The sequence below is a fragment of the Melanerpes formicivorus genome, unplaced genomic scaffold (assembly GCF_026170545.1).
Source record: "Melanerpes formicivorus ecotype bairdi unplaced genomic scaffold, bMelFor1.0.p_v2 SCAF_115, whole genome shotgun sequence".
In the NCBI taxonomy this organism is placed as follows: domain Eukaryota; kingdom Metazoa; phylum Chordata; class Aves; order Piciformes; family Picidae; genus Melanerpes; species Melanerpes formicivorus.
This window is the reverse complement of record NW_027142467.1, coordinates 359569-380553: the sequence shown is the minus strand read 5'-3', so window position 1 is coordinate 380553 and position 20985 is coordinate 359569. Positions and strand designations below refer to the sequence as shown.

The 20985-nt window shown below is 59.2% G+C and overlaps 1 protein-coding gene across 1 annotated transcript in view; it reads right to left on the bottom strand.

Moving 5' to 3' along the window:
* Window positions 1-107: 107 nt before the first annotated feature.
* Window positions 108-20985, bottom strand: part of GGT7 (gamma-glutamyltransferase 7) — a 40786-nt gene continuing 19908 nt past the window's right edge. The window contains exons 8-15 of the mRNA XM_068167295.1: window positions 19194-19281; window positions 18023-18150; window positions 15054-15142; window positions 14139-14285; window positions 13200-13317; window positions 12206-12343; window positions 6244-6343; window positions 108-2575 (exon numbers count right to left, since the gene is read on the bottom strand). Coding sequence (XP_068023396.1) covers window positions 2412-2575; window positions 6244-6343; window positions 12206-12343; window positions 13200-13317; window positions 14139-14285; window positions 15054-15142; window positions 18023-18150; window positions 19194-19281 — 972 coding nt within the window. The 3' untranslated portion in view covers window positions 108-2411. The remainder of the gene's footprint in view (window positions 2576-6243; window positions 6344-12205; window positions 12344-13199; window positions 13318-14138; window positions 14286-15053; window positions 15143-18022; window positions 18151-19193; window positions 19282-20985) is intronic.

The following is a 20985-nucleotide window of genomic DNA, read 5'->3' as shown; positions in this document are numbered from 1 at the left end:
CCACTTGTTTTGCAGCCATGCAGAGTGAAGCCCTGTGCCTGAGGGCCAGGGCACTGCTGTACCACACCAGAAATGCCCCCCAGTGAGAGCCCCCCCCCCAGCCCTGCACCCTGCCCTTCCCCTGAGCCCTGCAGAGGACTGCTCCAAGACATGGCAGCTTTACCAAGCACTCCCAGCTGGGGCTGTCACCAACTCCAGTGCTGAGGGCAGAGAAATAAACACAGAGGTTTGATGGCCCTGTGGTGAGGAAGGCTCCTCCTGCCTCAGGGGCAGGGTGGTGTGGCACAGAAGGCAGCTTCCCAAAGCCCTCAGCTGAGGTGTTTGGAACAGCAACCACCACTGCCCTCCCTCTCTGCCAGGGCTGCTCTGCTCCCTCCTGGGTGGCTGCACTTCAGTGGAGCATGAAAGCTTCTCTGCCCTTCCTCAGCTGCAGGTGCAAGGCTTCAGCTCAGGTGCTGGGAGAGGCCCAGCTGGCAGGAACTCCGAGGCTGCTGATCTGGCCCCCCAGCCCTGAGCCCCCACCCCCACGCTCCCCCTGCCAGACGCCGCCGGCGCTGGGAGGGGCTGGGGGCTATGGGGTGCCTAGAAGGCAGGCTGGGGGAGCTGCTGGAGCCATCAAGTGACAGCCCAAGAGAAGCACAAGCAGAGAGACAGCCAGCTAGGCACAGTGGCCACTGAGGGGGTTGCACGGAAGGGAAGCCGCTGGAGATGCTCGGGCTGCAGAATCGTTGGGTGCCCAGCAGCAGCTTAGGCTAAGCTGCTGCTACCCAGAGAGGAAATGCTTCAGTGTGCAGTGAGGGAAGTGGGGCAGGTGTGGGATTATTTCTTCTCCTTTGCACTACCTGCTGCAGCTGCAGGCAGAATGTGATCTCAGCAGTGTTGGGTTTGCTCTGCACCTTTTCCTCTCTCTTCCCAGCTTCAGCTGACCACAGAGCTGCAGCAGAGGTGTGACTGCAGCAAGCAGCCATTCTCAAGCCTCTCAGCAGGGCACTGCCACGGTTTGAGGCTGGCTGCCTTTAAGGTACCACAGAGAAGTCTGACCAGGAGGAGCAGAGAGCTCCAGGGGTGGACTGGCAAGTGCAGGTTTTCCTTCTTTCATTCCCAGAATGCCTGCACCCAGCCCCTGTAAGGGACAGCCCAAGCTGCCTCTGCCCCTTCCCTGCTCCCTTCCAGCACAGCCTCCCTGCTCTCCTCCTTGGGGTAGGGGAGGGTTTCAGCCCTGAGCAGCCTGCCAGCAGCCTGGGCAAGGCTGAGTTCTAGATATCGGGGGAGTAGAGAGGCATGGGGGTGGGGAGGGGGGCATGTGGGGCTGGGATTTTGGCCTGGTTTGGAGGGAGGTTTGTGGCAGCTTTGGCCTAAGGAGTTTTTGGAGAGCTGTGGCCTGTGGCTGGCTTTGGATGCTGTGTGCTCTGCAGTCTGCAGTCTGGGAGCAGCACTGCCATTCAGACTCTCCCATTTCTCTCCACTCCTGCTGGCTGGTGGTTTCTGTACCTCCTCTGGCAAGGGCTGCAGAGCTCTGTCTTGCTCCTTACACTGAGCCAGGCACCATGCAGGCCTTCAGAGCAGGCTGAGGGAAGGCAGGGGAGGAAGAGCCCTGAACACACCTCAGCAGCCTCAGTGTGGTTTCCAGCCTCTGGGCTGGAGATTTTCACAAGTCTCTGCAGTGCTGCTGAGTTACCTCCAACAAAGAGCTGAGAAAATGAAGCTCATTGCCACTGAGCTCCAACTCCCCATGGAAGAGGCTGAACCTCTGTCAGAAAACCTGGGTGGGGGCTAGAATTTGAAAACCATTGTTGTGGGCAGCAAGCTCAGACTGCCAGCAAGGCTGCACAGGGACCTGATCCAACATGCTGCCTCCCAAAACTGAAGGAATGTAGCAGTGGAGGAGAGAGACCAACACAGGAGGCTCCCTGCTGGTAAAAGCCAGCTGGCCCCCATGGCAGTACTGAAGGACTCCCCAGTACCCCAGCTGCAGGCCCCCCAAACACTCCATCAGCCTTGCTGATCCCTGGCTTACACAAGAGGCAAAGAATGACCCTGGGAAAGAGGAGATGAAGATGGCAGCAGCAGCACCATCAGCAGGTTTGTCCCCTGCTCACTGAGGTTAAGATCTGGCTAGACCCAGGCTTTTGGACAGGCTGGAGGTGTTATTAGCAGGGCTGCCAAGGGGCAGCTGTGCTGCTGCTCTCCTGCAGGCAGGACTGGGCTGCCTGCAGCTCCTGCAGCGAGGGAGCAGAGCACAGAGCTGCACCTGGGTGCTGCCAGCCCGTGGGTGGGGAGTGCAGGAAGGCTGCTCTGCAGTGGGGGGGGCTCCTGCCCTGGGGGTGCAGGAGGGGCTGTTTCAGGACATGCAGGTCACTTGGGCTGGCTGGTGTGAGCCTGGTCACTGAGCACCTCACCTGGGGGGGGTGCTAGGACAGCGTGGCTCCGGCCGCGTCGGCGCTCCTGGGGTCCTTCAGGCCGATGATGAAGCTGTTGGTTCTCCTGGCCCCGTGAACCAGGGAGAGCACCTTCACTCTCTCCACTTGGTGGCCCCTGGCTACCAGCAGTTCGATGTCTTCTTCAGGAAACTCACCTGCAGGGATTGCAGAGAGGGAGTTGGTAGCTGCGAGCACTGCTGCCTTTGGTTCACAGCTCTGTGCCAAACCCTGGCAGCATGGGCAGTGGGAGGGAGCCTGCAGGCGGCCTCGGAGCCACAGGGACCTCAGAGCTCATCTGCTCCAAGCTCCCTGCCACGGACAGGGATGCCTCACAACTGGACTTGGCTGCTCAAGACCTCATCCAACCTGACCTTAAACACCTCTTCAGAAGGGGTCCAGCCAGGGCAAGCCAGGAGACAGAGCTGAAGAGACCAGAAGTGACTGCCCTGGAGAGGCCATTCCAGCAGCAGAGGCTGTCCACAGCTGGCCAGGGCCCACTGACATGTGCAGGAGATGCCTCTTGAGCATGAGGGGAGAGCCAGGGGCCTGCACCTAACCACTGCAGCTATGCTTGTGCCAGGGCAGGGGCAGTTCTGACACACAGCAGCACTGACAGGCAGGCATTAGCCAGGATGAGCTGCAAGGCAGCTCAGAACAAACCAGAGGAAAGCAAATCAAATACCAAAGGCTGTGGTGAGCTCTCAGCTGCCCCCTCCAGCCCTGCCCTTCAGCTGCTGCTCCTCTGCTGCTGTTTGCTCTGTCTGAGGTATGGCAGTGCCTGAGCACAGCAGGCTGGGGAGGCAGCTGCACAAGCTGAGCAGCACACAGCAGCCACAGGTACTTCAGCTATGGACACTGCAGATGTTCCTCAGCACAGATCTTGCTCCTGCCAAATGCCTGACCCCACAAATCAGCAGCTCTGGGTCTGCACCAAGGCCATTGGAGTTCCCAAGCCTGCAGGCCTCACACAGCAGACATTCTTAGATCCTGCTCTGAAATCAGGAGGCCTACAAACCATCCTCATAGAACCCTGGCATGGCTTGGCTTGGAAGGGAGCTCAAAGCTCAGCCAGCTCCATGCCATGGGCAGGGACCCCTCCCACCAGCACAGGCTGCTCAAGGCCTCATCCAGCCTGGTCCTGAACACCTCTAGGCAGGAGGCAGCCACAGCCTCCCTGGGCAGCCTGGGCCAGGCTCTCCCCAGCCTCACTCTCAACAATTTCTTCCTCCTCTCCACTCTCAGTCTCTCCTCTCCCAGCTCAAAGCCATTGTTCCTCAGCCTGGCACTCCCAGCCCTTGGCCAGAGTCCCTCCCCTGGAGTGAAATGTGAGCAGTGAGAACCATTTGAGAACTGCTGTGAACTGAGAACCAAACCTCACCTGTGGTTCACTCTGGGAAGGCTTGGGGGGGTTCTCAGAGCCACCAAAGAGAAGACAGCTTGACAAGGACAGGAGCTGGCAGCAGTCTGCAGAGAGCCACCAGCCAGGCTGCATTTCCAGCACTGTCCAGCTCCAAGCCTTGCCACCAGCCCTGTCACCTCCTCAGCTGGGGGAGCTGAAGGACAGGGACAGGACACTGAGCACCATTCATGGCAGTGGGAAGCAAGTGCAGGTTTCCTGCTAGCTTCAGGACCTGTCTGGGTGGAGCTGAGGTTGCACTCTTGAGGCTTTGGATATCCTCAGTGGCATTGGATTTGCAAAAGCTTTTAAGGACAGGACAAAGCTGCTACCAACCACCTGGCTGAGGGGACAAGGGGGACCCTCAGCCAGTGTGCTGATGACACAGGCTTGGGAAGAGTGGCTGGCACCCCTCAGGCTGTGCTGGCACCCCTCAGGCTGGGCTGGCACCCCTCAGGCTGGCCTGGCACCCCTCAGGCTGGGCTGCCATCCAGTGTGGGCTGGACAGGCTGCAGAGCTGTGCAGGGGGAACCTCATGAAGGGCAAGTGTAGAGTCCTACACTCAGGGAGCAACAACCTCCTACAGCAGGACAGGTTGGAGCTGACCTGCTGGGAAGCAGCTCTGTGGAGAAGAGCCTTGGAGTCCTGCTGGACATAAGTTCTCCATGGGACAGCAATGTGCCCTGGTGGCCAAGAAGGCCAATGGTCACCTGGGGGGCATTAAGAGTGGCCAGCAGGTCAAGGGAGCTTCTCCTCCTCCTCTGCTCTGCCCTGGTGAGACCACAGCTGGAGAACTGTGTCCAGCTCTGGGTTCCCCAGTTCCAGAGGGACAGGCATCTGCTGGAGAGTGTCCAACAGGCTGTGAGGATGATGAAGGGACTGGAACAGCTGTGTGATGAGGAAAGGCTGAGAGCCCTGGGGCTGGTTACCCTGGAGAGGACTGAGAGACCTGAGCAATGGTTACACTGCAGGGTGGTGCCAAGCAGCAGGGGCCAGGCTGGGTTCAGTGCTTTGGTGTGAGGCTGCTGGAGGCCTGGAGCAGGCTGCCCAGAGAGGTTGTGGAGCCTCCTCCTCATCTGGAGACATTCAAAACCCACCTGGCTGTGTTCCTGTGTGCCCTGCCCTGGGTGATTACCAGGCTTGGTTAACATCTCTGTTGGTGCCATGGACAGAGGCACTGAGGCCCCCTCAGCACCAAGCTCTGTGCTGCAGCTGACAGCTGGAGGGAAGGGATCCATCAAGAGGGACCTGGGCAGGCTGCAGAGCTGAGCCCAAACCAACCTCAGGAGGTTCAACAAGGCCAAGGGCAAGGTCCTGCAGCTGGGGCAGGGCAATCCCAGGCACTGCTATAGGCTGGGCAGGGACTGGCTGGAGAACAGCCCTGGAGGAAAGGCCTTGGGGGTGCTGGGGGAGGAGAAGCTCAGCAGGAGCCAGCAGGGAGCACTTGCAGCCCAGAGAGCCAAGCAGAGCCTGGGCTGCAGCAAGAGAAGTGTGGCCAGCAGGGCCAGGGAGGGGATTCTGCCCCTCTGCTCCACTCTGCTGAGCCCACAGCTGGAGCTCTGGGGCCAGCTCTGCAGCCTCTGTGCCAGGAAGGCTCTGGAGGGGCTGGAAGGTGTCCAGAGCAGGGCCAGGAGGAGGAGCAGAGGGCTGGAGCTGCTCTGCTCTGGAGACAGCCTGAGAGAGTTGGGGTTGTGCAGGCTGGAGAGAAGGCTCCCAGGAGACCTTCTGGTGGCCTTCCAGGATCTGCAGGGGGCTGCAAGAGAGCTGGGGAGGGACTTTGGAGGGGGTCAGGGAGGGATAGGACTGGGGGGGATGGAGCAGCACTAGAAGTGGGGAGATTGAGCTTGGCTGTGAGGAAGAAGTTGTTGCCCAGGAGGGTGGTGAGAGCCTGGCACAGGCTGCCCAGGGAGGTGGTGGAAGCCTCCTGCCTGGAGGTGTTTGCAGCCAGGCTGGAGGTGGCTGTGAGCAACCTGCTGTGGTGTGAGGTGTCCCTGCCCATGGCAGGGGGTTGGAACTGGCTGAGCCTTGAGCTCCCTTCCAGCCCTGGCAGCTCTGTGACTCTATGGTTCTGCTGTGGCAGGGGCTTGGTCTTGATCTCTAGAGGTCCCTTCCAACTGCTACTACTCTGTGACTCCATGAGCAGCAGCTGGGCTGGGCTGGAGGGAGGGGAAGTGCCTGAAAGACTCTGGCCAGGTTGTGTTGGAGGGGCCAAGAAGCATTCCCAAGACAAAAGGGAAGGGGCATGGCTCAGCCAGAGCTGCAGGCTTTGATGGAGCTGGGTTGCTGGGGTTCTGTCCTGGCCCAGAGCCTGCAGACACCCTGGGGACCCTAGGGCATGCTGAGCTGGGTGCTGGGCTGCCAGCCCTGAACAGCAGGAAGCTGAGCTAACCCTGCTCCACTTGAAGCACAGCCAGGGCCCAGACTCACTGTCAACTTGCAGGGTGTTGGAGTGAAGCTGTGGGTGAAGGCGACCCAGGGACAAACTCTCACTCAGATTCTTGTTCAGTGTCAGCACATTCACCAGAACCTGCAGCAGGGGGAAGAATCCATGAGAGGAATAATGACAGCAATGAGGAGTTCATAAGGAAGAATAAATAGTGAACATCATAACCCTTGATGACCTTCCTGGGCCCTTCCACCCCCCAGCACAGGCTAATGCCCATGTCTTGCTAACAATGCATTAATCATAAAGCAGCCATCCTAATGAATTAATAACACTGCAGTAATAATTAATCAATAGGCCAAACAACAACTACTTGATGACCTTTGGAGGTCACTTCCAACCCCACCCTGGAAGAATAACAAATGACAATGCAGGAATGGTGAATAATCAATGGTACAAACAGCTGCTGCTGATCTTTGAAGTCCCTTCCAAGCCCCAGCATAGAATAGGATCACAGTATCAGTCAGGGCTGGAAGGGACCACAAGGATCATCCAGTTCCAACCCCCCTGCCATGGGCAGGGACACCCCACACTAGATCAGCCTGGCCAGAGCCTCATCCAGCCTGGCCTTAAACACCTCCAGGGACAGGGCCCCAACCACCTCCCTGCACAACCCATTCCAGGGCTTCACCACTCTCATGGGGAAGAACTTCCTCTTCCTCTCCAGCCTCAATCTCCCCACCTCCAGCTTCATTCCATTCCCCCTAGTCCTATCACTGCCTGAGATCCTGAGCAGTCCCTCCCCAGCCTTCCTGGAGCCCCCTGCAGATCCTGGAAGGCCACAATGAGGTCACCTGGGAGCCTTCTCTTCTGCAGACTGAACAGCCCCAACTCCTTCAGTCTGTCCTCACAGCAGAGCAGCTCCAGCCCTCTGCTCATCCTCCTGGCCCTGCTCTGGACACCTTCCAGCACCTCCACATCCCTCTTGTCATAGGGGCTCCAGAGCTGGAGGCAGTACTCCAGGTGGGGTCTCCCCAGAGCTGAGCAGAGGAGCAGAGGGGGAGAATCACCTCCCTTGCCCTGCTGGCCACACTTCTCCTGCTGCAGCCCAGGCTCTGCTTGGCTTTCTGGGCTGCAAGTGCACACTGAGAGCTCCTGGTGAGCTTCTCCTCCCCCAGCACCCCCAAGTCTCTCTCCTCAGGGCTGCTTTCCAGCCAGTCCCTGCCCAGCCTGGCTTTGTGCCTGGGATTGCCTCCACCCAGCTGCAGGACCCTGCCCTTGGTCTTGTTGAACCTCCTGAGGTTGGCCTGTGCCCAGCTCTCCAGCCTGTCCAGGTCCCTCTGGATGGATCCCTTCCCTCCAGCTCTCTGCTGCACCACACAGCTTGGTGTCATCAGCAAACCTGCTGAGGGTGCACTCAATGCCACTGTCCATGGCACCCACAAAGATGTTGAACAAGCCTGGTCCCAGGACTGATCCCTGAGGGACTCTGCTTGTCCCTGGCCTCCCCTGGGACATGGAGCCATTGACAGCCACTCTTTGGGTGCAGCCATCAAGCCAGTTCCTTACCCATCTAGTGGTCACCCATCACACCCATGTGTCACCAGCCTGGAGACCAGGATGTGGTGCGGGACAGTGTGGAAGGCTTTGCTCAGCTCCAGGGAAATGAATAATTAATAATGATGTAATTAGCAGGGAAGAAGCCAACTTGCTGAGCTCCCCTCTCCCCCCCCCATGGATGGCTCCAACACCTGCAGCAGGAGCAGGAGCTCCTGCAGCCTTCACTGAGCTGCCTGCAGGGCTGCAGACATGGGAAGGGGCCCTGGAGGTGTGGCCTGCGTGGGGCTGGGGGCGGAGGGGCAGCTCTGCAGGGCTGCTCAGGCTGTCAGGGAGAGCTCCTGCTCGACCAGGAGAGCTCCTGCTCGACCAGGAGAGCTGTCTGGCACAGGATGTCATTTCCAAGCAGGTGTCTGTTACAGCCAAGAGCTCAGCCTGGACTTCTCCAGACAAGCAAGCAAGCAGTGGGTGGCTTTGGTTCTGCTCTGAGGCATGCCTTCCAAAGGGTAAAGGGAACAGAGCCCTTCTTGTTGTGCCCCTGCTGCTGGGGACACTCTCAAGCCTTTGGCAAGCACTTCACCCCATCACAGAGCAGCAGTTAGGGGCAGCTGCCCAGCTTACAGCAAGTGCTGAGCAGGGAGGGAGTCAGCTGGGGGGCACTAAAAGGAGCTTTTCAAGGGGAAAAGGGCTAAGGGCTGCCAGGCTCCTGCAGCTCTCTGAATATGAAGTGCTCCTTCCTTTGCCAATGATCCTGAAGAGGAGCTTTGAACAGGTACCAGAATGACACAAACCCCTTCAGGAAAGGTGCAGCAGTAGCTCTTAGAGAGCTAAAAACCAAAGGTTTGTGGAGCTGGTGACATCCAGGACTGCACTGGTGGCCACCAGTCTCAGTAGGGGCTGGGATGTTTGGAAGGGAAAGGCTACAGCAGGGGAGCCTGCTCAGCACTGAGCTGGCAGAGGGCAGGTGGTGTGCTGAGGCTGGATGCCTTTACCAACCACAGAGAAGTCTTCCAGGAGGACTGCACTGGAAGATGGACCCTGGCAAGTGAAATCTTTGGTTACTCCATTCCCAGAATGCCTGCATCTCCCCTTTGCAAGGGAACAGCACAAGCTTCCCCTTCTTCTCCCTCTCTCTGCCCCTTTCCCAGCACAGGCTCCCTTACCTTTTGTCCCTGGACTCTGCATTGGTTAGGCCACACCTTGAGTCCTGTGTCCAGTTCTGGGCCCCTCAGTTTAAGAAGGACATTGAAACACTTGAAGGTGTCCAGAGAAGGGCAACAAGGCTGGGGAGGGGTCTGGGGCACAGCCCTGTGAGGAGAGGCTGAGGGAGCTGGGGTTGCTTAGCCTGGAGAAGAGGAGGCTCAGGGGAGACCTCATTGCCCTCTACAACTACCTGAAGGGAGGTTGTAGACAGGCAGAGGTTGGTCTCTTCTCCCAGGCAACCAGCACCAGAACAAGAGGACACAGTCTCAAGCTGTGCCAGGGGAGGCTTAGACTCAAGGTGAGGAGAAAGTTCTTCACCAAGCGAGTTGTTCGCCATTGGAACGGGCTGCCCAGGGAGGTGGTGGAGTTCCCATCCCTGGAGTGTTCAAGAGAGGACTGGATGTGGCACTTGGAGCCATGGTCTGGTCATGAGGTCTGTGTTCAGAGGTTGGACTCGATGATCCTCGAGGTCTCTTCCAACCTTAGTGATACTGTGAGACTGTGATACCTTTGCCATGCAGGGGAGTGGGGCCTGGAGCAGCCTGGCTGGGTCCTGCAGCTGGCAAGCTGAACTTTTAGCTGTGTCACTCAGGTTGGGTATGGGCTAGGGGGAATAGAATAGAATAGAATAGAATAGAATAGAATAGAATAGAATAGACCAGACCAGACCAGACCAGACCAGACCAGACCAGGTTGGAAGAGACCTTCAAGATCATCAAGTCCAACCTATCATTCAACACCACCTAATCAACTAACCCATGGCACCAAGCACCCTCTCAAGGCTCCTCCTGAACACCTCCAGTGATGGTGACTCCACCACCTCCCCAGGCAGCACATCCCAATGGGCAATCACTCTCTCTGTGTAGAACTTCCTCCTGACCTCCAGTCTGAACCTCCCCTGGTGCAGCCTGAGACTGTGTCCTCTTGTTCTGGTGCTGGCTGCCTGGGAGAAGAGACCAATTTCTGCCTGTCTACAACCTCCCTTCAGGTAGTTGTAGAGAGCAATGAGGTCATCCCTGAGCCTCCTCTTCTCCAGGCTAAGCAACCCCAGCTCCCTCAGCCTCTCCTCACAGGGCTGTGTTCCAAGCCCCTCCCCAACTTTGTTGCCCTGCTCTGGACACCTTCCAGCAAGTCAACCTCCTTCCTAACCTGAGGGGCCCAGAGCTAGACACAGGACTCGAGGTGTGGCCTGAGCAGTGCAGTGTACAGGGGCAGAATGACCTCCCTGCTCCTGCTGGCCACACTGTTCTTAACGCAGAGGCATGGGTGGGGGGCTGGCATTTGAGGCCTGGGTGTGTGGCCTGGTGGGGGGAAGGTTTGGGCAGGTGCTGATCCAGTGCAGCCCTTGGAGAAGGTGTGACTGTTTGAGGCTGTGCCTTTAAGAAAGGGACAGTACTGTGGCTGAATGTTTCCTAAACAAAGTACAGGTCTAAACTACTTTCACTGGTGGATTGGTAGAGTGCAACTTTAAGTTTTGAGTAGGACTGAGACTCTCCTCAGTTCGCTCTTCCCTCCCTTTCCAGCTCGTCTGCTTCTAGGCTCTCTGCCAGACTGACCTTGGGCTGACAAGCATGAGGCCTGCAGACCTACTAACATGCTCTGCTTTAATTAACAGTTCCTCTTTTGCTCTCTTTCTAACCCTCTTGGGGGAAAAAGGGGAGGGAAGGGGGGTACAGGGAGGGGAACCCTCCTCAGCAGAGGAGGGAATTTCGTTCCTGTCTTACTTTGCTGTGTATTTCTGTGTATCTATTGTAAATACTGCAAACTGTGTATGTATACCCTGCAGTCCCTGAAACTGCTTGTCCATACAGCATTCCTTTGCTCCTCCAGCTGTGGGTTTTATTACTTCTTCTCTTTGTGGGGGGAGAAGGCTGATGTCATCTACCTGGAGCTGAGCAAAGCCTTCGACACTGTCCCGCACCACAGCCTGGTCTCCAAACTGGTGACACATGGGTGTGATGGGTGACCACTAGATGGATAAGGAACTGGCTTGATGGCTGCACCCAAAGAGTGGCTGTCAATGGCTCCATGGCCCAGGGGAGGCCAGGGACAAGCAGAGTCCCTCAGGGATCAGTCCTGGGACCAGACTTGTTCAACATCTTTGTGAGTGCCATGGACAGTGGCATTGAGTGCACCCTCAGCAAGTTTGCTGATGACACCAAGCTGTGTGGTGCAGCAGACAGGCTGGAGGGAAGGGATCCATCCAGAGGGACCTGGACAGGCTGGAGAGCTGGGCACAAGCCAACCTCAGGAGGTTCAACAAGACCAAGGGCAGGGTCCTGCAGCTGGGTGGAGGCAATCCCAGGCACAAAGCCAGGCTGGGCAGGGACTGGCTGGAAAGCAGCCCTGAGGAGAGAGCCTTGGGGGTGCTGGTGGACAAGAAGCTCACCAGGAGCTCTCAGTGTGCACTTGCAGCCCACAAAGCCAATCAGATCCTGGGCTGCAGCAGGAGAAGTGTGGCCAGCAGGTTAAGGAGGTGATCCTCCCCCTCTACTCAGCCCTGGTGAGACCCCACCTGGAGTACTGCCTCCAGTTCTGGAGCCCCTATGACAAGAGGGATCTGGAGGTGCTGGAAGGTGTCCAGAGCAGGGCCAGGAGGATGAGCAGAGGGCTGGAGCTGCTCTGCTGTGAGGACAGACTGAAGGAGTTGGGGCTGTTCAGTCTGCAGAAGAGAAGGCTCCCAGGTGACCTCATTGTGGCCTTCCAGGATCTGAAGGGGGCTCCAGGAAGGCTGGGGAGGGACTGCTCAGGATCTCAGGCAGTGATAGGACTAGGGGGAATGGAATGAAGCTGGAGGTGGGGAGATTGAGGCTGGAGAGGAAGAGGAAGTTCTTCCCCATGAGAGTGGTGAAGCCCTGGAATGGGTTGTCCAGGGAGGTGGTTGGGGCCCTGTCCCTGGAGGTGTTTAAGGCCAGGCTGGATGAGGCTGTGGCCAGGCTGATCTAGTGTGGGGTGTCCCTGCCCATGGCAGGGGGGTTGGAACTAGCTGATCCCTGTGGTCCCTTCCAACCCTGACTGATACTATGATACTATGAAGCTTTCTCTCTAACCCCCAGCAGAAGGCCAGGCTGGAGGGCTGGGTACCTCTGCATGTTTTGCCACCGTGACCAGCAGCGCTGAACAGCTCTGCCCTTCAACCTGCCCATTCCTGCCCAGCTGTGTGCAGCCTTTGCCTTACTCCCTGGGGAAGGGGTGCAGAGCCTTGCCCTGCTGCTGCAGAGGCAGGCAGGCAGGCACAGCACTGACCTGGACGATGCTGCTCAAGGCCGTGTCGCCGCCGCCGGCCGCCAGGCAGAGGTAGGTGCCGCAGGCGCCGCGGGCCGGCCGGACGAGGGTGGGCAGCAGGAAGGACCGCGGCCGCCCCCCGCCCCGGGGCACGTTGTGCTGCACAGGAAGACAAGACACAGCAAAGGCTTGCCCCAGGCTGACTACAGCTTGGCTGCCCGAGCTTGGAGAGCAGGACAAATCTCTTTGCTGGAAGAGTGGTCAGGGGCTGGCCCAGGCTGCCCAGGGAGGTGGTGGAGTCCCCAGCCCTGGAGGGGTTCAGGGAACCTGGGGCCACGGCACCTGGGGCCACGGTGGGGTTGGGCTGCTGGTGGGACTGAGAGCTTCTCCAACCCAAACAATTGTGTGGCTCTTAGTTGTGCAGGGCAGCTTCTTACTCCTCCTGCTTCAGGCAGAGGCTGCACTTGTGTAGCTCTGCAGGGCTGGCACCCTCACTGCTGGGCTCTCTGAGCTCACCAGGCCCTGTCCCATGCCACCCCGTGGCTCTCTCACAGAAGGTACATCAGGCCTGAAGTCCCAGCCCAGCCAAATGGGATGGTTTTACAGCCCCAGGCAAGCAGAAAGCAGGCAGCACTGGAAAACACAGCTCTGGAACTGCTTCTGTCCATGACCTGAAGACTTCTTTTCTGCTGTCTGCTGGTTTGAAGCCTGCAGGGCAGCAGCTCCTCAGTCCAAGTGCACAGAGCAGGTTGCTTGCTTTGAAGTGCACCTGGGCTGCAGGGCAAAGGGCTGAGCAAGGTGTGCAGTGCTGTTTGCTGCACTGCAGTGGCAAATGGGACAAGGAAGCTGCCGTCTGCTCTGTGTCAGTGGCTCTGACAATCACACCAGAAGAGCTTCCTGCAGCCTGTTGCCTCTCAAGTATTACTGAGCCCTTCAGCAGCCCCCCTGCTGTGGAGATGAGAAGAACATTGCATGGAACAGCTCAAAAAGAAGGATTTGTCACATCACTCATTACCAGCCTGGGAATGGAGTGGTTCAGGGTTTGATTCTGCCAGGAGAAGTCCAACATCTGACTGTTGAGGAGGACTCCAGAGGGTGTCATTATTCCACTGCCAAAGGGCCGATTCAAGGAGCTGGGAAGAAGCACAGAGAAATCTCACCCACAACCCTCCAAGAGATGTTTGTCCACCTCAGGCATCCAGGCCTCCAGGTTTCTGTCCCACCTTGGCCTGACAGAGACTGGCTGCAATAGCAGCTCTCTCCCTCCCTGTGTTTAAGGAGTCCCCTCTTGGTGCTGGGTCTGTCTCCATGTCCCCATCTGTCCTCCCTGCTCCCCAGGGAGCAGACCCAGGCCAATCCAGACATGGTTCACCGTGAGTGGGCTGGAGGAGGCACAGGGCAGCACCAGCTGGGGCTTCCCCCCCTCAGCTTCCCCATCTCTCCTGTTGCAGGACTAATCAGGACAGAACAGCCCAGGCCTGCTCCCATCCTGTCCTGTGGGACCTACTTTCTGCTGGATGTTAGGAACAAGTGCTCAGCCTGGAGAAGGCTCCAGGGAGACCTCAGAGCAGCCTTCCAGTACCTGAAGGGGACTACAAGAAGGCTGCAGAGGGACTGTTCCCAAAGGCCTGCAGGGACAGGCCCAGGGGCAATGGCTTCAGAGCAGAGCAGAGCAGATTGAGCTTGGATGTGAGGAACAAGTTCTGCCCCAGGAGGCTGCTGGAACACTGCAGCAGGCTGCCCAGGGAGGTGGTTGAGGCTCCATCCCTGGAGCTATTCCAGGTGAGGCTGGAGAGGGCTCTGGGCAGCCTGCTCCAGGGGAGGATGTCCCTGCTGGGGGCAGGGCTGGGACTGGATGAGCTGTGGAGCTCCCTTCCAGCCCAGAGCATTCCATGACTGATTCTATGCTGCCACCCTCTGAGTACATTATGGGGGGAAGAAGTAAATCCTTTACCTGACAGCTGCCACAATGAAGTCATCAGGGCCCATGACAAGGACCTGGCTGGCAGCAGGGCTGCTGTGTGGGGAGCAGGGTGGGCAGAGGCCAGGAGAGGCCAGGGAGTCGTTGATCAGCTGGCGCAGGGCACTGGCCTCCGACTGACTGCAGAGGGAGGGAGGGAGGAAGGGAAAGAGGGAGGAAGCCATGAGCCTGGGAGGCCAAACAGCTCCTGGGCTCTCTGTGGGGCACATCTGCACTGTTCCTGGTGGTGTCTCCCTGAGGGGGCTGGCACTGAGGAGAGGAGCTGGGAGGAGGTGAGGCGGCTCGGTGTGCAGGGAAAGATGAGGCCAGGGACCTGCCAGGCTCTGCCTGCAGTGCCAAACACCCTCACAGGACAAGGGCTGGCAGCACCCAGCTGAATGGGAGCCCTCCAGGAGAAGGGCAAGTCAGAGCCAGCTCTGGCCACCCATGGCAGCTAGACCTGGCCAAGGTGGGAGACTGGGCTGAAACCCAAGGCCTCCCCTCCTGCTGGGGTGTACCACAAGGTGCCAAGCTCCATGGTGGGGAAGGCAGAGCCAGAAACTGCTCTCATGTGTGTGGGCATGACCAGGTGGGTGGGCATTTGTCCATCCTGCTGAGAGGGAATGCTCAAAGGGGTGGGAAAGTGGGGGGAACCCTCAGGATCAAGCTGGCCCCAGGAAACCTCTGTGTGAGGACATCCCACAGCCCACCTCCAGGGCCCCAGGTGGCATCAGCTGTGACCCCTGTGGAAAAGAGAGCCCTGGGAGGGCACTCAAGGACTGAGCTTCCCTCAGTAAAACAGAGGCAGAAAGGCCTCAGGATTCCCTGTGCCCTGGCAGGAGCACACCCAGCAATGATCTCAAGCAGCTCTCCTGCAGCTGGCTCTGAGCCTGGCAGCTTCACACCCACCTCACCATGCCTGCTGCATCCTGGGTGACAGACAGGTCCTCAGAGGGGTCTCCCAGGTTGCCAGTCAGACTCAGGGCTATTTTTAATGTCTACAGGGAACAAAATCAGACAGAAAAACACCCAGACAGTTAGGTGGCTCTGGAACTCCAACTTCTGATGCTGCAAGAGCAGGAGGTGTCTGGGCTGCTGACACGCTGGGCAGAGCCTGTGGAGATCCATGGCTGAAGGCCTGGCCCTGGAGACAGCTCTGTGCAAAGGGGTGGCAAGGGGGCAGCAGTTTGGCATCACAGCTGTGCTGGGGCAGCAGAGCACCCAGCAGTGCCTGCAGAAGGTGGAACATGGCTGGCAGGAGCTGGCCAGCTGGCCCAGCCCAGCTCAGTGGCTCAGCTGCATTGCCAGCTGGGAGACAGAGCCTCTAGGATGGCACTCACCTTCTGGTTCCTATTCCTGCCTGCAGGGACTGCTGCTGCTGCCCTGCCCCTGCCTGCAGGCACTGCTGCTGCTGCTGCCCCTGCCTGCAGGGACTGCTGCTGCTGCCCTGCCCCTGCCTTCAGGGACTGCTGCTGCCCTGCCCCTGCCTTCAGGGACTGCTGCTGCCCTGCCCCTGCCTGCAGGGACTGCTGCTGCTGCCCTGCTCCTGCCTGCAGGGACTGCTGCTGCCCTGCCCCTGGCTGCAGGCACTGCTGCTGCTGCCCTGCTCCTGCCTGCAGGGACTGCTGCTGCCCTGCCCCTGGCTGCAGGCACTGCTGCTGCTGCCCTGCTCCTGCCTGCAGGGACTGCTGCTGCTGCCCTGCCCCTGCCTGCAGGGACTGCTGCTGCTGCCCTGCCCCTGCCTGCAGGGACTGCTGCTGCTGCCCTGCCCCTGGCTGCAGGGACTGCTGCTGCTGCCCTGCCCCTGCCTGCAGGGACTGCTGCTGCCCTGCCCCTGCCTGCAGGGACTGCTGCTGCTGCCCTGCCCCTGCCTGCAGGGACTGCTGCTGCTGCCCTGCCCCTGCCTGCAGGGACTGCTGCTGCTGCCCTGCCCCTGCCTGCAGGGACTGCTGCTGCTGCCCTGCCCCTGCCTGCAGGGACTGCTGCTGCTGCCCTGCCCCTGCCTGCAGGGACTGCTGCTGCTGCCCTGCCCCTGCCTGCAGGGACTGCTGCTGCTGCCCTGCCCCTGCCTGCAGGGACTGCTGCTGCCCTGCCCCTGCCTGCAGGGACTGCTGCTGCCCTGCCCCTGCCTGCAGGGACTGCTGCTGCCCTGCCCCTGCCTGCAGGGACTGCTGCTGCCCTGCCCCTGCCTGCAGGGACTGCTGCTGCCCTGCCCCTGCCTGCAGGGACTGCTGCTGCTGCCCTGCTCCTGCCTGCAGGGACTGCTGCTGCTGCCCTGCCCCTGCCTGCAGGGACTGCTGCTGCCCTGCCCCTGCCTGCAGGGACATGTTTGATGACAGTTGGAGGTGTCCCTGCTCATAGCAGGGGGTTGGAATTGGGGGCTCTTTAAGGTCCCTTCCAACCCAGCCCATTCTATCCTGCTGTAAGTCCAAAGTGCTTGAACAGGAAGCTCAGCCCCAGCACCCTGAGGTGTCAAGAGGGTCAGGGTTCTGCTCTCTCCTGTGCAGAATCCTGCCTGAGGCAGTCCATCAGGAGCAGGCATGTGCAGGTTCAGCAGACAGAGTTCATGCAGAGCATGGCTAGAGGACAGCCACAGGGAGGAAGGTGCCAGCCTGTGCCTAGCAGGAGTGCAGGCCCTGCCATCTCCACCCAGCACTGCCCTGCAGCTGGGCAGTGAGCTGTGCCTCCCTTTGGGAGATGCACCACACATAACCTCTCCTGCAGTGTAAGCTGTGCCTCCCTTTGGGAGATGCACCACACATAACCTCTCCTGCAGTGTCAGCATCCAGCTGCTGCTGTGCTGTGCAGAGGATGATCAGCTGCTGCAGCAGGGCATCTTCTCATCACAGCATACAGAGCAGGTACAGGAGGCTTGGTGGCCAAGGGAGAGCTGCACTGAAAGCAGCAGATCAGCTCCCCCTCCCCCAGGCACAGGCTGGGCATATCTTGGTCATGGCTGTTCCAGGGCTGGACTCAGCAGTGGATCCCAAGTGTCTGGGGTTCCATACCTGTGGAGGGGCTGCCCTTTACCTGCAGGCTGCTGTTCCTCAGCTGGGACATGATAACCAAGGGGGGAAACTCTTGAACTGGTCCAAATGCAGGGCAGATTCAGCCAAAGCTTCCTGAAGAAAGCTCTAGAACAGCTCTGCTGAGCCAACCCTCTCTGCCTCTGCACAGGCCTGGCAGTGTCTGAGAGCTCCAGCTGTGCATGTGGGCTGAGGCAATCATTTCCTAGCACCCACAGTCCTCTCTGCATCCTTCCTTAAAACTCCCAGCTTGTAAAACCCAGCTGTGGGTCTGCTAACCAGCTGAGAACAGAACTCAGCTCACAGAGCAGGAAAGGGAGCCCTGGCCTGACTTGCTGGTGAGCTGCAATGTTCTGGTGGGACTGACAGCCCTAAGTAGCAGCAAAACCATGACCTGGGCCACTGGGATCATGATGGGGGCTAAGATGGGAAGTTTTCCTCTAGCAAGGGCTTGGCTTGCCCTGGGATCACCAGGTAGAAGCTTTTGCTTGCAGGGTCACTGGCTGCTCTTGCAGTGCCCAGCAGTGCTGTGCTTTGGCCAGGGCCACTGCAGCAAGAAGAGGTGGAGGAAATTCCTGGGACCAGCTGCAGCTCTGTGGGGTCACTCTGAAGGGCTGCTCACACACAAGAAATGGGGAGAGCCACAGCTTGTCCTCCCAAGAAAGCTCTGCCCAGGCAAGCAAGAGCACCGCTGGGCCCTGGGCTCCAGCAGCACAGCTCAGATTCGCAGCCCAGCAGCCTCTGTGCTCCCTCTGCTCTGGGAACCACCTGCCAGCACTTCTGTCCAGCCAAGGAGCAAGAGACACTGGCAGCAGCACAAGACACTCAGCCAAGGGCTGACCCTGCCCTTACCTCTGCCAGCCAGTGCAAGGTATTCCCCCTGGGTGCTCGGCTGGAGATGTTGAAGCCCTCCAGGATGTTCAGGGCTGTCAGCAGTGCAGGGCCTGCATGTGGGGGTGGGGGACTGAACACAAGGTGACCTGTGAGGGGAAGAAGAGAGGAATGAAGCTGCTTGAGTCAGCTATTGCCCAGCTCTACTACCCTCCCAGAAGCTTCTGCCCTTGAGGGCAGGGAAAGCCTTCCAGCTTGGAGGAAAGGGCAGGATCTGGAAAGGAGTCCTCACAACACTCCTCTTGTGTCTCTGGTTCTCTGGGCTGGCTGAAGGCAGCCAGGGCTGGCTTTGGTATCCCCTGACATTCAGCTCTTGCTTGGGTTCTGGACTGTGGTGTGAAAGGAGAGAGATAAAATGGGTCTGAGGAGCAGCTGAGGGACCTGGGGGTGTTTAGTCTGGAGGAGGCTGAGGGAGACCTCACTGCCCTGCACAGCTCCCTGAGAGGAGGCTGCAGGGAGCTGGGGGTTGGGCTCTGCTCCCTGCTCTCAGATGACAGAAGGAGAGGCAAAGGCCTGAAATTGTGCCAGGGGAGGCTGAGGATGGAGAGGAGGACAAATGACTTTGCTGCCAGAGTGGTCAGGGACTGGCAGAGGCTGCCCAGGGAGGTGGTGGAGTCCCCATGGCTGGAGGGGTTCCAGAGCCCTGTGGCCATGGCACCTGGGGCCAGGGTTTGGTGGCCATGGTGGGGCTGGGTTGGTGTTGGCCTGGGTGACCTGAGAGGGCTTTGCCACTCAGACAATTCCATGATCCCAGCTAGCAAACAGCCCCAGGGATTTCCCCAAAGGATGGCATCTGAGGCACTTTCTGCAGTGGGTTTTTCTCCCTTTGTAGATCAGCAGTGGGAACTGTGCCAGCCTATGGCCCAGCCTCAACCTAGACACTGCAGCAGTCCATGGCCATGCTGCACCCTGACACTGAGACACCTCCAAAGGATGCTGCCAAGGTCCAACCAGGCCTGAAAGCCTCCTGAGCTGGGTCAGCACCAGGGGGCAAGGGCAGGGAACTCTCTGGAGGAGTTTTGTGCAGAGCCTCAGCACAGCTTTGGCTCCAGCTCTTGTTCAGTGCTGTGGCCACCTCCTGCCAGCTGGAGCAAGCTCCAGTGGAGCCTCCTGGCAGGGGTCAGGGGCTCACCTCGATAGACTGTGTGGATGGGATCCTCCACTGGGACACTGTAGTTGTGGAAGTCTTCCTCAGCCAGGACTCCTCCATAGCTCTGGACCTGTGCAGGAGAGCAGAGCAGCACACACTGGGGCCAGGCTTGCTGTGCTCCTTGTGCTGGCCCAGGTTGACAGACACCAAGTGTCCCACAAATGCCATGGAGGCTCCTGAGCTGAGTGCCAGGTTCCTCAGGACACCCTGAGCACCTCTGCTCTCAGGGCCTGGCAGCCTGGCTCACCACTCACCACTGCTGGGAGGCTCTGCAGCTCACCTCCCAAAGCTCACCCACCCCATGGGTGCTCTGAAGATGTTCTGCCTACCCCTGAGGATGGGCACTGGCACTGCCTTGCAGCCTCCCCTCAGCTGGCTGGCACACAGGAGTCTGTCAAAGGTGCTGGTGGGGGGGAAGCTGGGCAGGAGCCAGCAATGGGCACTGGCAGCACAGGAGGCCAAGGGCAGCCTGGGCTGCAGCCAGAGCAGTGTGGCCAGAGCTGGGGAGAGAGGATCCTGCCCCTCTGCTCTGCTCAGACCTCACCTGGAGCTCTGCATCCAGCTCTGGAGCCCTCAGCACAGCAAGGACCTGGAGCTGATGGAGAGGCTCCAGAAAAGAGCCAGGAAAATGCTCAGGGGGTTGAAGCAGCTCTGCTACAAGGCCAGGTTGAGGGAGCTGGGGGTGTTCAGCCTGGAGAGGAGAAGGCTCCAGGGAGACCTTAGAGCAACCTTCCAGTACTTGAAGGGGCTACAGGAAGGCTGCAGAGGGACTGTTCCCAAAGCCCTGCAGGGCCAGGCCCAGGGGCAATGGCTTCAGAGCAGAGCAGAGCAGATTGAGCTTGGATGTGAGGAACAAGTTCTGCCCCAGGAAGCTGCTGGAACACTGCAGCAGGCTGCCCAGGGAGGTGGTTGAGGCTCCATCCCTGGAGAAGCTGGAGAGGGCTCTGGGCAGCCTGCTCCAGGGGAGGATGTCCCTGCTGGGTGCAGGGGGTTGGACTGGATCAGCCTTGGAGGTCACTTCCAACCAAACCATTCTGTGAAGCATTTGAATCCTGCCAGGCTGAAAGCCCTCTGTGGGTCCAGGAGAGAAGAGCCTGGCATAGCAGGTCCCAATCTAGGAGCCTCTAGGAACTCCCACCCTGGTTCTATTTATTGGAGGGGATGGGGGTCTGCCTTACCCTTGGTCTGTCTGTGAGGCTGTCCTGCAGGTGCAGTTCCTGCTGGGTTTGGTAACTGCCAAGCTGTGAAGCTGAGCAACTCCCTGCACTGCAGCCTCCTGTGGCTGAGTGGTGGTGGAGGTGAGGCAGGAGCTGCACAACTGCACCCTGCTGGTCTTAAAAGCCCCTTCAGAGGCTCCACTCAGGTTACTCCTGAGCTCTCTTTGGGGGGAATGGCATTCAACAAGTCCAAGTGCCAGGGGCTGCACTTTGGCTACAGCAATCCCATGCACAGCTACAGGCTGGGGGCAGAGTGGCTGAGAGCTCCCAAACAGAGAGGGACCTGGGGGTGCTGATTGACAGCTGCCTGAATAGGAGCCAGCAGTGTGCCCAGGGGGCCAAGAGGTCCAAGGGCATCCTGGCCTGCACTAGGAACAGTGTGGCCAGCAGGAGCAGGGAAGTCATTGTGCCCCTGGACTCTGCATTGGTTAGGTCACACCTTGAGTCCTGTGTCCAGTTCTGGGCCCCTCAGTTTCAGAAGGACATTGAGACACTTGAAGGTGTCCAGAGAAGGGCAACAAGGCTGGGGAGAGGTCTGGGGCACAGCCCTGTGAGGA